The sequence below is a fragment of the Salvelinus fontinalis genome, chromosome 6 (assembly GCF_029448725.1).
Source record: "Salvelinus fontinalis isolate EN_2023a chromosome 6, ASM2944872v1, whole genome shotgun sequence".
NCBI lineage: Eukaryota > Metazoa > Chordata > Actinopteri > Salmoniformes > Salmonidae > Salvelinus > Salvelinus fontinalis.
Genome location: NC_074670.1, coordinates 35,685,090 through 35,701,065, shown reverse-complemented (window position 1 = coordinate 35,701,065; position 15,976 = coordinate 35,685,090). Strand labels below are relative to the sequence as shown.

The following is a 15,976-nucleotide window of genomic DNA, read 5'->3' as shown; positions in this document are numbered from 1 at the left end:
TTTTAGAATAAGGCTGTAATGTAACAAAATGTGGAAAAAGTCAAGGGGTCTGAATACTTTCCAAATGCACTGTATACACATGTGGAGGCTTGAAATCGAAGGACGGGCTCACTGTCATGGCTGTAAGGGAATTAATTAGTTTGATACCGTTCCATTCATTTTAATACCAGGAATCTGTCCTCTGATTTATCCCCCCACAAGCCTCCACTGGTACACAAATTGTACCTTAGAATAGATTAATTGATTACACAGATAGAAGTGGATTTGAAAAGCCTATTATGGATAAACCTCACATTCAGCAGCACAAAATGAGTTAACCCTGTATATCTGGCTAGAGGCTAGAGCCTTTGCCAAATTAGAAGAGTCGGAGGAGGACATTAATTACTGCAAACATGATATGGCTAAAAGTGTGATTGGAAAAGTTAAACAAAAGCTAATTAAGGATTGCTACGGCTCACCCTCCTACAGCGCGTACAACGCGCCATTAACAGACTGATGCTTCCAGAGCCCATGCCGCCAGTCTGCGTGTGTGCGTGCGTGCGTGCGTGCGTGGACAAAGACTGTGCAGGAAGCTTCCTGTGCCTACGCCACCAGTCGGATTGTCTTAGGGTGTAAATTAGGGGACTCTGAACCACACAGTCATTCATTAAAGCTCCACTCACTGATATTAATGAGTGGCCACGATTCATGAAATATTAGCAGACGGCAGAGAGAAGTTCTAGGAATTTTCGAATAATTCCTTACTTTCCTTCTTGAAAAGAACAAGAGAGGAGAGGAAATGTATCGAAGTCCATCTGGTGGAGTGCCACACACATGCCAATGAGAAACACAGACACGCATACAGAGACAGACATCAATATCCTCCCTGCTGTTGGTCTATGGTTTATTTATGACATCAAACTTTTTACATTAGCAAAACTGTACAGAGAGTATAAGAGGCCGAGGATGAGGCAGGAAAACTGTCGCAAGACAAAGTGTTCTACTGATTAATGCACCTCTGTAGGAGAGCATACTGCTGTGGGCGATAGAGGCTGGATGCAATCATCACGGAGACAAAAGGTTAAGCTACCCATTGTGAAAATGAAATATCTGATGTGCCAAGCAGATGCTTTCTGACAGTCCTCGCTGTAAATGGGCTCTTCTCAGCCAGAGGTCAGAGACAACCATGGCGTTATCCATTACACTGGATTCAGACAGTCGCGGGCTGCCAACGTGTGTGTGTGGTGTGTGCCAGTGCATAATTTACCCCAGGTTAACTCACAGACATTGTTAAATGTACCGAGAGAAAGGTTTGTGTGCCACCACCATGCAGGGGGTGTTTTTGTGTGTACGTGCATGAGTTACCTTGAGTAAGTGCTTGCTGGTCAAAGCCAGGCTGTGGGAGTGTCTGCGTCTCAAAGTGGCTAATATTCTGAGGCAGAGCATGCTGGGTAGTCACAAAGGTGTCTGGAGTCAGAGGGGGAGAGATAAGAGGACAGAGGAACAAAGCAGGTTAGTCTGGCTAAAACGTATAAATTAAGGCCAAAGTATTACGATTCAAGTAAAGGGTCCAATGCAAGCTGGGATTTTTGTCCAATTAAAATGGTCAAAAAGAAACGAAACCAAAAAGACTGTAGCTTCTTGGCAAAGAAAAATGTCTCAAGCAAGAAGAAAAAAACAACAACATTTTGTTAGGACTTGTATGGGAGTGATTTGAGTGGGGAGGGGAAAACAAACAAATGTGCAGTTATAGGCCTAGAGGTTTGGAACTCTTTCTTATTTGGTCTACTAACTAATTTACTGTATGGTGATGTCATGATGGGTGATGATGGTCTTTTCAAACAGCTCTTACAATAAAAGGGCATTATCTTCATTTTCACACTATTATTCCAAACTCATAGAGTGGAAATATACACTACCGTTCAAAAGTGTGGGGTCACTTAGACATGTCCTTGTTTTTGAAAGAACAGCACATTGTTGGTCTATTAAAAGAACATCAAATTGATCAGAAATACAGTGTAGACATTGTTAACGTCGTACAAAAAAAAGTATATATATATATATATTTTACCTTTATATAATAACTAGACAAGTCAGTTAAAAACAAATACTTATTTTCAATGACGGCCTAGGAACAGTGGATTAACTGCCTTGTTCAGGGGCAGAACAACAGATTTTTACCTTGTCAGCTCGGGGATTTGATCTTGCAACCTTTCGGTTACTAGTCCAACGCTCTAACCACTAGGCTACCTGCCGCCCTAATGACTATTGTAGCTGGAAACGGCTGATTTTTTTATGTAATATCTACATAGGCGTACAGAGGCCCATTATCAGCAACCATCACTCCTGTGTTCCAATGGCACGTTGTGTTGGCTAATCCAAATGTGTTATTTTAAAAGGCTAATTGATCATTAGAAAACCATTTTGCAATTATGTTAGCACAGCTAAAAACTGGCAGCTTCTATAAATAGTACCAGCAAAACACCAGTCTCAACGTCAACAGTGAAGAGGCGACTCCAGGATGCTGGCCTTCTAGGCAGAGTTGCAAAGAAAAAGCCATCTCTCAAACTAGGCAATAAAAATAAAAGATTAAGATGGGCAAAATAACACAGACACTGGACAGAGGAACTCTGCCTAGAAGGCCAGCATCCCGGAGTCGCCTCTTCACTGTTGACGTTGAGACTGGTGTTCTGTGGGTACTATTTAATGAAGCTGCCAGTTGAGGAATTGTGAGGCGTCTGTTTCTCAAACTAGACACTAATGTACTTGTCCTCTTGCTCAGTTGTGCTCCGGGGCCTCCCACTCCTTTTTCTATTCTGGTTAGAGCCAGTTTGCGCTGTTCTGTGAAGGGAGTAGTACACAGTGTTGCACGAGATCTTCAGTTTCTTGGCAATTTCTTGCATGGAATAGCCTTCATTTCTCAGAACAAGAATAGACTGACGAGTTTCAGAAGAAAGTTCTTTGTTTCTGGCCATTTTGAGCCTGTAATTGAACCCACAAATGCTGATGCCTCAGATACTCATCTAGTCTAAAGAAGGCCAGTTTTACTGCTTCTTTAAATCAGGACAACAGTTTTCAGCTGTGCTAACCTAATTGAAAAAAGGTTTTCTAATGATCAATTAGCCTTTTAAATTGATAAACTTGGATTAGCTAACACAACGTGCCATTGGAACACAGGAGTGATGGTTGCTGATAATGGGGCTCTGTACACCTATGTAGACATTGCATTTTTTTTAACTGCCGTTTCCAGCTACAATAGTCTTTTTTTCCCCTTTTTTTGTGCTTTTCTTTAAAAAACAAGGACATTTCTAAGTGACCCCAAACTTTTGAACAGTAGTGTATATATATATATGTATTCACTCCACAGGCATCAGTGAATCAAATCAAGAGGTTATCTGTTCTCTCTGTGAATGTGTCCGGGGATAATTCATGCATTTAAGCCTTTTTAAAAACGGTTAAAGGACTTTACCGAAGGCTGAGAGGACGAAAACTAATCTAAATCAAATACAATCGTAAAGCTAGGGTAAGTTAATTTTATTTTATCCCTCTTTCTGTTCTCTTTTCTTTTACTCACCGTGAACTCTTGAGGTTGAAAGGGTAGTGTAGCAATTTTAATGGCGATTGAAGCTTGACTTCTGGCCCGGTTTCATTTGTTGTGCTCTTCTCTTTTTGTTCTGAGGTTAAATATAGTATACGTTGTAATGGTTTTAAATATTAAAGCTACAAGGTCAAGGAGGGGCTTCTGTCAGTCACACATCCTAATGAGATGTATCCAAAAACCCATTGTAAATAAAAACCCATTGAAATAACAATTCCAAGAAAACCATCAATAAGAAAATAGAAGGTTTTTGAAGATCCAGCATTGGGATGGAAATAGCGTTTGAGTAATGGACAGATAAAGTCTTGAAAGAGTGAAATAAATGGACACACTATTTGGAGTGAAGGAAGGAATAGAGATGGAGGAGTTATACAAACAGACGAGATGAGAAACCCAGATTTGTGCCCTTTGCTATCTTAAAAGGAGCGCCGTTTAGAAAGATTCCATATTCAACAGTTCCTTGCTTTATTTGCTAACACAGTTATAGCCAACCATTGTCCCTGAAAATGAAACACCTTGCAGCGTAGACTGGCCAAATGAAAAATACAATCTAAGATCAAGAGAGATGGGTGGAGAGCAAGACTGTATCTCTGTAGAAATGTCTCTTGATGTTGGGAAGGGTTCAGACACCTTCTAGGGGTGGATCACTTTATTCACATCATCCTTTGTACATCCAACATAGAACTATGTGGATCCCCCATTGAAGGTTAGAGGGCTGTGGCAGCAGGCCTATAACGTTATGGCATGATTGGCATCGACATTAAAAGACTATGTTCGAGATCAACTACAAAGTATATTGCCGACAGACTGCACAGAATCACTGATCCTCAAATCCCCATGCGTCCCTAATAACTACGTATTACGTGTCCAAGACCAGTGAGTCTGTGCCTTGTCCAAACTGTTGCCCTCTAACACGCTGACACTCTTACCCTCTTCCTGTCCCAGGGGCTGGTCACTTAGCTGGGTCTCCAGCGACACCTGTTGGCCGCCGTCCACCACCTGCGCCTGGCCCAGTCCCAGCATGCCCTGCTGCTCTGAGCCCACCATGGGAGGAGCCTCCTCCGGTAGGGTGCCGTCCTCCAGCTCCACCTGCAGGTTGTGGGTCACGGTGGTGCCGTCCATGGGGTCGTCCAGCGTCGAGGGCTCCGGGTTCAGTTGTTGGTGGAGCTGCTGGGCCAACTCATACCTGGGAGGGGGAATGGGGAGGTGGATTCAGGTTGTTTACTACTTTGATCTACAAACAGAAATCAGCCATTTTTTATGGAAAGATTTGACATCTAGAGATTTAGAGTTGAAAGTTTCAATTTCACACAAATTTCAGCAACATGACAATAACCAAATTGGGAGAGCGACGCTCTCGCTAGCCACTTAGCTAGCCAGTATTCCTGATGAAACGACCTGAATTAGGGCCTGTAGTCTTTCACTTTTTCCACCTGGTCAGATCACATGACCCGAAACAACTCTGTGCCTGACAACACATGAGCATTACTAACCTGTGGGTCTTCATGTGCTTCCTGCAGTTGGGTGAGGACTTGAAGGTCTTCTGGCAGTAAGGGCACATGTAGGGCCGCATGTCACTGTGGGTGGTCATATGGCGGCGGAGGCTGCCGCTGGTGGTGAATGTGGTGTCACAAATCAGGCACTTGTAGGCCTTGAGGCCCGAGTGGGTCCGGATGTGGGCCTTCAGCACCCCCGAGGAGGCAAATCCCTTACCGCACTGGACACACTTGTACGGCCTCTCTCCCGTGTGAGACCTGATGGAAAATGACCTAACAATGTTAATATCATGAGATATTAAGAAAGTATTCAGACCCCTTGACTTTTCCACATTTTATTACGTTACAGCCTTATTCTGAAACGGATGAAAAAAATATATATATCCTCAATCTACACACATTACCCCATAATGACAAAGCGAAAACAGGTTACAGATATTTTTGCAAAGTTATTACAAATAAAAATCAGTAAAACCTTATTTACACAAGTACTCAGACCCTTTGTTATGCGACTTGAAATTGAGCTCAGGTGCATCCTGTTTCCATTGATCATCCTTGAGAAGTTTCTACAACTTTATTGGAGATCACCTGCGGTAAATGAAATTGATTGGACATGATTTGGAAAGGCACACACCTGTCTATATAAGGTCCCACAGTTGACAGTGCATGTCAGAGCAAATACCAAGCCATAAGGTTGAATGAATTGTCAGTAGAGCTCCGAGACAGGATTGCGTCGAGACACAGATCTGGGGAAGGGTACCAAAACATTTCTGCAGCATTGAAGGTCCCCAAGAACACAGTGGCCTCCATCATTCTTAAATGGAAGAAGTTTGGAACCACCAAGATCTTCCTAGAGCTGGCCGCCCGGCCAAAATGAGAAGGGCCTTGGTCAGCAAGGTGACCAAGAACGTGATGGTCACTCTGACAGAACTCTAGAGTTCCTCTGTGGAGATGGGAGAACATTCCAGGACAACCATCTCTGCAGCACTCCACCAATCAGGCTTTATGGTAGAGTGGTCAAACGGAAGCCACTCCTCAGTAAAAGGCACATGACAGCCCACTTGGAGTTTGCCAAAAGGCACCTAAAGGTCTCGAGAAAAAAGATTCTCTGGTCTGATGAAACCAAGATTGTAGTCTTTGGCCTGAATGCCAAGCGTCACGTCTGGAGGAAACCTGGCACCATACCTACAGTGAAGCATGGTGGCGGCAGCATCAAGCTGTGGGGATGTTTTTCAACGACAGGGAGACTAGTCAGGATCGAGGGAAAGATGAACACAGCAAAGTACAGAGATCCTTGGCGGAAAACTGCTCCAGAGCGCTCAGGACCTCAGACTAGTGCGTAGGTTCGCCTTCCAACAGGCACACAGCCAAGACAACGCAAGAGTGGCTTCGGGACAAGTCTCTGAATGTACTTGAGTGGCCCAGCCAGAGCCCGGGCTTAAACCCAATCTAACATCTCTGGAGACACCTGAAAATAGCTGTGCAGTGACGCTCTCCATCCAACCTGACAGAGATTGTACTGTATCAACACAAGAACAGAAAGGCCCGCACACTGAATATGCTCCCAATTACCACCTTTACTGACAACGTTTTAATCCACAAGGATCTTCCTCAGGTCATGTCACAAACACTTTGCATATCAACCCTGGGTGTAATAGAATGTTATGAATGTAATGTAATGTTATGAGAGGTGATGTTATGACTGGGTGTGTTATGGTCTGAGTCAAATGGCTCAAATTAGGAAGAATAAATGGTTCTATAAAATGTTAAGGGTCTCGAATTTGCAAATCCTAAAAAAACAGTAAGCATTATACGTTCTGCATGGTGTATGCAGTAAATTCCCTCTGACTGAGGAACACGTTTATTAGTATAATGGGACAGAGTTTTGACTTGGGCTCTGCCATAGTGTGAGGTAAACAGACACTAGGGAATCTCAGATATGCTGAGTGGAGCAGCGAAGGTAACATTGTTATTAAGGTTAACTTTTGTTTCCTCGTTTATCGAGACTGTGACCTTTATTATATAGGCCGTTACTTTTCTTTTCCTCACAGTAGTAAAATGAAGAAACATTTTAGTAAAGGGGAAGATTCGATGTGTCAGCCCAAAGGGCAAAAAGACAGCTTGAGAGAATCAATGAATATCGCTCGGGAAATTACTCCATGAAGCCCTAAACTTCAATCTCCCATTTTTCTCAAACTAAGAAAAAAGGCAGAAATTGAATACAATACTCATTTTAGAGGGATTTTCTTCCTGTGGTAAATGGCAGGGTGACATTTTCCAGATACATTTGCTAGTTAATGGACCTATAATGGACCTATAAGGCTACTGAAAACAAAAATAAGACTTATCCACCACTGTGACATTACACATTATTCCTGACAACAACCTGGAGATTAAACCAGACAAAAATAAAATGGCCCAGTACACATTTTAGTCATTTAGCAGAAGCTCTTATCCAGAGTGACTTACAGGAGCAATTACTGTTATGGTTACTGGCTTTTATCCACTAGGCTACCTGCCGCCCCACACTATATCTGAATATTTTCTCTCCCACTCTCTGTACCTAAATCCCCTCAGATCTCTTCCCTCTGTACATTTTTTCCTCTCTACCTGGCCTGTCTTGTCATAAACCAGGCCCGCAGAGCATAGACAGCACAGACGTTAGCCAGACCTGGGCTCAAATAGTATTTGTTTTCTATACTTGAAATACACTACATGACCAAAAGTATGTGGACGCAAATTTAACATCGAATTGCAAAATAATAGGCATTCATATGGAGTTGGTCCCCCCTTTGCTGCTATAACAGACTCCACTCTTCTGGGAAGGCTTTACACTAGATGTTGGAACATTGCTGCGGGGGACTTGCTTCCATTCAGCCACAGGAGCATAAGTGATTTCGGGCACTGATGTTGGCGATTAGGCCTGGCTCTCAGTCGGCTTTCCAATTCATCCCAAAGGTGTTCGATGGGGTTGAGGTTAGGGCTCTGTGCAAGCCAGTCAAGTTCTTCCACACCGATCTCGACAAACCATTTCTGTACGGACCTCGCTTTGTAAACGAGGGAATTGTCATACAAAAACAGGAAAGGGCCTTCCCCAAACTGTTGACACAAAGTTGGAAGCACAGAATCGTCTAGAATGTCATTGTATGCTGTTGCGTTAAGATTTCCCTTTACTGGAACTAAGGGGCCGACCCCAGACCATTATTCCTCATCCACCAAACTTTACAGTTGGCACAATGCATTGGGGCAGGTAGTGTTCTCCTGGCATCTGCCAAACCCAGATTCGTCCGTTGGACTTCAAGATTGCGAATCGTGATTCGTCACTCCAGAGAACACGTTTCCACTGCTCTAGAATCCAGTGGCAGAGAGCTTTACACCACACCAGCCGATGCTCTGGTTTTTGCGCAAGGTAATCTTAGGCTAATTTTAGGCTACTCGGCCATGGAAAACCATTTCATGAAGCTCACGACTAGCAATTATTGTGCTGACGTTGCTTCCAGAGGCAGTTTGGAACTATGTTGTGAGTGTTGCAACCGAGGACAAACGATTTTTATGCGCTACATGCTTCAGCACTCCGCACTCTCGTTCTGTAAGCTTGTGTGGCCTACCACTTCGCAGCTCCTAGACGTTTCCACTTCACAATAACCGCACTCACAGTTGACCCGGGCAGCTCTAGAAGGGTAGAAATTTGACAAACTGACTTGTTGTAAAGGTGGCATCCTATGACGGTGCCACGTTGAAGGTCGTGGGCAATGGGCGTGGCTGAAATCGCAGAATCCACAGATTTGAAGGGGTGTCCAAGTACTTTTGTACAATTGAAGTCTGAAGTTTACATACACCTTAGCCAAATACATTTAAACTCAGTTTTTTCTATAGGATTGAGGTCAGGGTTTTGTGATGGCCACTCCAATACCTTGACTTTGTTGTCCTTAAGCCGTTTTGCCACAACTTTGGAAGTGTACTTGGGGTCATTGTCCATTTGGAAGACCCATTTGCGACCAAGCTTTAACTTCCTGACTGATGTCTTGAGATGTTGCTTCAATATATACACATAATTTTCCCTCATGATGCCATCTATTTTGCACCAGTCCCTCCTGCAGCAAAGCACCTCCACAACATGATGCTGCCACCCCAGTGCTTCACGGTTCGGATGGCGTTCTTCGGCTTGCAAGCCCCCCCCTTTTCCCTCCAAACATAACAATGGTCATTATGGCCAAACGGTTATATTTTTGTTTCATCAGACCAGAGGACATTTCTCCAAAAAGTACAATCTTTGTCCCCATGTGCAGTTGCAAACCGTAGTCTGGCTTTTCTATGGCGATTTTGGAGCAGTGGCTACTTCCTTGCTGAGCGGCCTTTCAGGTTATGTCGATATAGGACTCGTTTTACGGTTGATATGGGTACATTTGTACCCGTTTCCTTCAGCATCTTCACAATGTCCTTTGCTGTTGTTCTGGGATTGATTTGCACTTTTTGCACCAAGGTACGTTCATCTCTAGGAGACAGAACGTGTCTCCTTCGTGAGTGGTATGACGGCTGCGTGGTCCCATGGTGTTTATACTTGCATACTATTGTTGGTACAGATGAACGTGGTACCTTCAGGCGTTTGGAAATTGCTCCCAAGGATGAACCAGACTTGTGGAGATCTCCAATTTGTTTTCTGAGGTCTTGGCTGATTTCTTTAGATTTTCCCATGATGTCAAGCAAAGAGACACTGATTTGAAGGTAGGCCTTGAAATACATCCACAGATACACCTCCAATTGACTCAAATTATGTCAATTAGCCTATCAGAAGCTTCTAAAGCCATGACATCAATTTCTGGAATTTTTCAAGCTGTTTAAAGGCACAGTCAACTTAGTGTATGTAAACTTCTGACCCACTGGAATTGTGATACAGTGAATTATAAGTGAAATAATCTGTCTGTAAACAATTGTTGGAAAATTACTTGTGTCATGCACAAAGTAGATGTCCTAACTGACTTGCCAAACTATAGTTTGTTAACAAGACATTTGTGGAGTGGTTGAAAAACGAGAGTTTTAACGACTCCAACCTAAATGTATGTAAACTTCCGACTTCAACTGTATATCTAGTTTACTTTAGCTGTGCTTGGTCGAGTTTGCCTGGCACTCTAGGCAGGCTCAATAAAACCCTCAAAGTATTTGAAAGAAAACAAATACTACTTGAACCCAGCCGTCTGCCAGTGGCTCAAACCCTCTGCCATGTGCTGAGCCTTCCCTCCCCCTGCCTCTTTGTCCATCCCCATGCTCTGCTCAGCCCAGCTCATCCCTCTAGCATCAAATGAGGAGCTAATGCCACTAAGCCACAGGGGTGGACTCTAACTCCACTGATAACAGCAGCTCAGCAGCTGTCTGACATGCTATAGCAGGCTTATCCCACTTTTCTTTTTAAATTTCTATTTTATTTAACTAGGCAAGTCAGTTAAGAACAAATTCTTAGTTACAATGACGGCCTAGGAACACTGCCTTGTTCTGGTGCAGAACAACATATTTTTACCTTGTCAGCTCGGGGAGTCGATCTAGCAACCTTTCGGTTACTGGGCCAACGCTTTAACCACTAGGCTACCTGCCGCCCCAATGACAAAGTACAAGAGGATCTAAACTGAGGCTAAATATATAACTTCCTCTCCCAACTATATATCCATGCACTCAAATCAGAAATACATTCATTGGTATATGTCGGCAATGCCAGCTGCTTCAGAGAGGATGATATTTCGAAAGGAATACATGTGAATACAAACTAAATGTGTGTGTGTGTGGGCTTGTATTACTATCCTTGTGGGTACCGGAGATCCCCAAAAGTCCCCACTAGGATAGTAAAACAAGTAAAATTCTCTCTTGTGGGGACATTTCCGTCGAAGACAAAGGCTATTTTAGGCTTAGGGGTTAGATTTAGGGTTATGGTTAGACCAGGATTTTCAATGGAAATCAATTTTAGGCCCCCACAAGGACAGTACAACATATGCTGTGTGCGTCAAATTGAATTTTATTGGTCACATACACATGGTTAGCAGATGTTATTGCAAGTGTAGCGAAATGCTTGTGGGTGTGTGTGACACGTGTAGCGGATAGCTGTACCTAACGTGCTGCTTGAGGTGGCTGGATTTCTTATAGGCCTTGTTACAGCAGGGACACTTGTATGGCCGATCATTGTCCACCATCTCCAGGTACGTCTGAAAGGCCAGGCGAGGGTTCTGGGATTGGATGAGACCTGGGGAGGAGGGGACAATATGAACAAAGTGCGTGTGTGTATGCGTGCTTTTGAGGGAGCGAGTGAGCATGCATGTGTTACCGAGGTCCGTGATAAGTATGGGCTCTTGCAGGGGGATATCAGGCAGAGGTATGTTGCTCTTGGACACCTTGGTTTTATGGGCTTTGCGTGGGAACTTGTGCTTCTTCTGCTGCAGGCTCTTGAAGTGGGAGGCAATGTGTGTTTTTCTGTGGCCCGATGTACGGAAGATCTTGTCACAGTGAGGGCACGGGAACGGACGCACACCTGATAACAAGAACATAAACCTCAATTAGCATGTAGAATTAAATTCAGACAATAACGAGAACCAACTGCATCAGTTTTGAAATGGAAATGTATTCATGTCAGTTAAATCAAGAGACAAGCTAGAGAAAATACAAACTTATAAACAGTGTCGTACTGAGTAGGCCGAAATCGATTTAACGTACCAATGTCTCCTGAGAGATTAGATAAAATCAAAAGAAACCTGTGGAACGCCAACCCCTAAAGTAGCGTATTCGCATTCTCCCTTCAAAGACCTTCTTTTGAAAAAAAATACATAAATAGTACTGTTTGTCCATTTTGAGACGCCATAGCTAGTATACGATTCCTCAAAAAGGTCAGAATTAATCTAATATGACTCAAGAAATCGGTCATCCATTTTATGTTTTTGCCGAAAAGATCTTAGTCACGCAATTTACATCAAACTAAGATGTTTGGTGCAGTATTTTCCAATAAATACATTTTGCATGAAAACAAGTCGTCTCTCTTTGAATGACAAAGACTTTATTGAAGAATCCCTACTGTTGACCAATCACAGACGAAGGGGCGTAGACTGCCAAAACTAACAAAATGTTGTCATAATATATGCACAAACTCGGAAGCATGCGGACGCCTTAACAGACTAAACCACAGTAACCTAAATGTTGCATTGTTGTTGATTTTTCTTAAATTAATATCCTTTTTTAAATCATGCATTACGTAATTCAGAATCGAATCGTATGACATGTGAAGAAGTTAAATCAACTTGAATTTGAACTAAATCACAAACACCCATAACAGCTCAGCTACACATGAAAACAAGTGTGTTTTCATGACCCGTTCCGTATAGACCTGGTCGGATCCAGACACGGTCTGATCCGAGTGATGGAAGCAGCAGAAAAGTCATTGTTAAGCTACTTGATTAACCGGAGCTGATAAAGCGCAAGAGAAGTGCAGCTCTAGCAGGCGGGGAAGGGCCATACTGTGAGTGAGTGACACGGGGAGCAGGGAGGGAGAGACAAGAGACAGCAACCAACCAACAAGCCGACTCGCACTATAGTAGACTAATAGCTGCCATAGCTAGGTTATTTATCATCAAATATGATAACGTAGTACCTGTCTTGACATTAGCTAGTGTTAGCAATTTGTTATTCTTTAATAACACAGACTCCAAAGCAAATCAGGGGGAGGAAAATAGGTTTATTCGAAGAGGACAAATCATACTCGGCGGTAGATGGTCATTCTCCCCTGTCCTCAGTGATGCTCTCTCCAGTGGTTCTCTCCAGTGGTTCTCTCCCCAGAAAAAAAAGGGACAGCATGTAGTTTGATAACCCAGCCCTAGCCTGTGGTTGACCAACTAGAATTCCTTGCAATAAAACTAACCAATGGCCAAATAACAAGTATCCTATTTCAGAAGACATATTCCTCCCATGTATAGACTTCTAAATAACAACAACTACATGAGGAATATTAAGCAGCACCCTACCGGTTGGCTCTTGGTCGTTGTAGCCTATCCTTCTCCTTTAACTTTTAATTCCGTCATTTTCATTCCATCTTCCTTTGATTAGATATCGCCTAACTTTTGCCCCTCACGGAGGTTCTATAGACTGTAGCCTATTGCGGCTTCAATGACTTATGATTGCCTACAACAACAAGCTACACGCGCCACAATCCTCTCTCGTGAAAAGCAAGAGCAGCAGCATCAATTATACAATGTCTCTCTCGACTGCAGCAGTTGCGCTCGGAACGGTACGGGCCCTTTCGGACACGTCAGTTAAAATGATATATACCCGAGACTTGTGACAATCATATCAGATCCGACCCAGACCCGTGTCATTATTTAGAATTCTGGATCCAGACCCGCTCTGGTCCCGGATCGGGTCTTGGGTATTTGGGTACAGGTGGATCTGTGAAGATCTCTACTTTGCATCAATCAACTCTAACAGCAACAGACGGATACGCGGATACGTTAAGGGCAACACTCTAAAAGACAAAGCAATACCAGTAATCAAATCGTCATGCAAATGAGAGATGAGGCCATGGGTTTAGAGGCATCTGCGTTAATTGTGTGCGTGTGTGTGTGTTAATTCAATAATTATGGAAGGCCAAGCATTACATAGCACCACATAATTCACCCAGACATCTTAATCTTGGCTGTGAAACGAAATCCCAACTACTGCAATCAGTGAAAGGACACCACGAACGTCACCTCTGTAAACAACCGCGTATCAAATCTTATTTAAATCTTATTTGCTGCAATTTTACACCTTTTGCCATGGGGCGGCGAGAAAATGTTTCAGTTTTAAAGCTAATTTAAAAGTAATTCTACACCTTTTGCCATGTCTTGTGTGTTCATAGGAGTGACTCAACAAAAGAAAAAAAGAAAAATTGGGCCCCCCAGGAGATCGAGGCCTCTAGGAACGTAATCTGTCCATGATAACTACAGGACTTTGATAACTGGTTAGCCTAACTGACCTATCTAGCTAGCTAACATGGGGCTAGTAGTTGATCAACTGGATATTTCTGACAGGTTATACAGTGCTTTCACTGTATTCCCTTGACTTATTCCACATTTTGTTGTGTGACAGGCTGAATTCAAAATTGATTAAATATTTTTTTTTTCTTCCCCTCACCATCTACACACGATATCCCATACTTTTTTCACATTTATTAAAAATGAAATACAAATATATCTAATTAACATAAGTATTCACACACCTGAGTCACTACACGTTAGTCACCTTAGGCAGCGTTTACAGCTGTGAGTCTTTCTGGGTGAGTCTCTAAGTTTTGCACACCTGAATTGTACAATATTTGTATTCTATATGTATTCTTTTAAAATTCTTCAAGCGCTGTCAAGTTGGTTGTTGATCATTGCTAGACATTTTCAAATCTTGCCATAGATTTTCAAGCCCATTTAAGTCAAAACTGTAACTAGGCCACTCAGGAACATTCAATGTCGTCTTGGTAAGCAACTCCAGTGTAGATATGACATTGTGTTTTCAGTGACTGTTGGAAAGCTGACTAAACCAGGCTTTCCTCTAGGAAATTTTGCCCGTGCTTAGATCTATTCCGTTTCTTTTTATCCTAAAAAAAACAAACTCCCTAGTCCGATGACAAGCATACCCATAACATGATGCAGCCACCACCATGCTTGAAAATTTGAAGAGTGGTACTAAGTGATGTGTTGTGTTGAATTTTCCCAAACATAAAGCTTTGTATTCAGGACATAAAGTTAATTTCTTTGCCACATTTCTTGCAGTTTTACTTTAGGGCCTTATACAGGATGTGTGTATTCTGTACAGGCTTCCTTCTTTTCACTCTGTAATTTAGGTTAATATTGTGGAGTAACTACAATGTTGATCCATCCTCAGTTTTCTCCCATCACAGCCATTAAACTCTGTAACTGTTTTAGTCAACTATTGGCCTTATGGTGAAAACCCTGAGCAGTATCCTTCCTCTCCTGCATCTGAGTTAGAAAGGATCCTGGATGACTGTGTGATAACGCTCTCGGTAGCCGATGTGAGCAAGACCTTTAAACAGGTCAACATTCACAAAGCTGCGGGGCCAGACGGATTACCAGGACGTGTTCTCAAAACATGAGCGGACCAACTGGCAAGTGTCTTGATTGACATTTTCAACCTCTCCCAGACCGAGTCTGTAAAACCTATTTGTTTCAAGAGGACCACCAAAGTCCCTGTGTCCAAAGAAGCAAAGGTAAATGATTACCGTCCCGTAGCACTCACGTCGGTAGCCATGAAGTGCTTTGAAAGGCTGGTCATGGATCACATCAACAGCATTATCCCGGAAACCCTAGACCCACGGCAATTCCCATAATGCCCCAACAAATCCACAGATGTCGCAATCTAAATCGCACTCCACACTGCCCTTTCCCACCTGGATAAAAGGAACAACTATGTGAGAATACTGTTCATTGACTCGAGTTCAACACCATAGTGCCCATGAAGCTCATCACTAAGCTAAGGACCCTGGGACTAAACACCTCCCTCTGCAACTGGATCCTCACTTCCTGCCGGGCCACCTCCAGGTGGTAAGGGTAGGCAACAACACGTCTGCCACGCTAATCCTCAAAAATGGTGCCCCTCAGGGGTTTGTACTCAGTCCCCTCCTGTACTCCCTGTTCAACCACGACTGCGTGGCCAAACACGACTCCAACACCGTCATTAAGTTTGCTGACGACAACAGTGGTATGCCTGATCACTGACAACGATGAGACATCCTATAGGGAGGAGGTCAGAGAACTGGCATGGTGGTGCCAGGACAACAACCTCTCCCTCAACTTGAGCAAGACAAAGTAGCTGATTGTGTACTATAGGCTGGCCGAACAGGCCCCCATTAACATCGATGGGGCTGTAGAGAAGCGTGTCAAGAGTT

At 43.2% G+C, this 15,976-nt stretch overlaps 1 protein-coding gene across 1 annotated transcript in view; it reads right to left on the bottom strand.

Annotated features, from left to right (window-relative positions):
* LOC129857764 (zinc finger protein 236-like) overlaps positions 1-15,976 on the bottom strand; it is a 96,782-nt gene that overhangs the window by 43,867 nt on the left and 36,939 nt on the right. The window contains exons 11-15 of the mRNA XM_055926308.1: positions 11,384-11,587; positions 11,170-11,302; positions 5,071-5,331; positions 4,507-4,763; positions 1,345-1,446 (exon numbers count right to left, since the gene is read on the bottom strand). Coding sequence (XP_055782283.1) covers positions 1,345-1,446; positions 4,507-4,763; positions 5,071-5,331; positions 11,170-11,302; positions 11,384-11,587 — 957 coding nt within the window. The remainder of the gene's footprint in view (positions 1-1,344; positions 1,447-4,506; positions 4,764-5,070; positions 5,332-11,169; positions 11,303-11,383; positions 11,588-15,976) is intronic.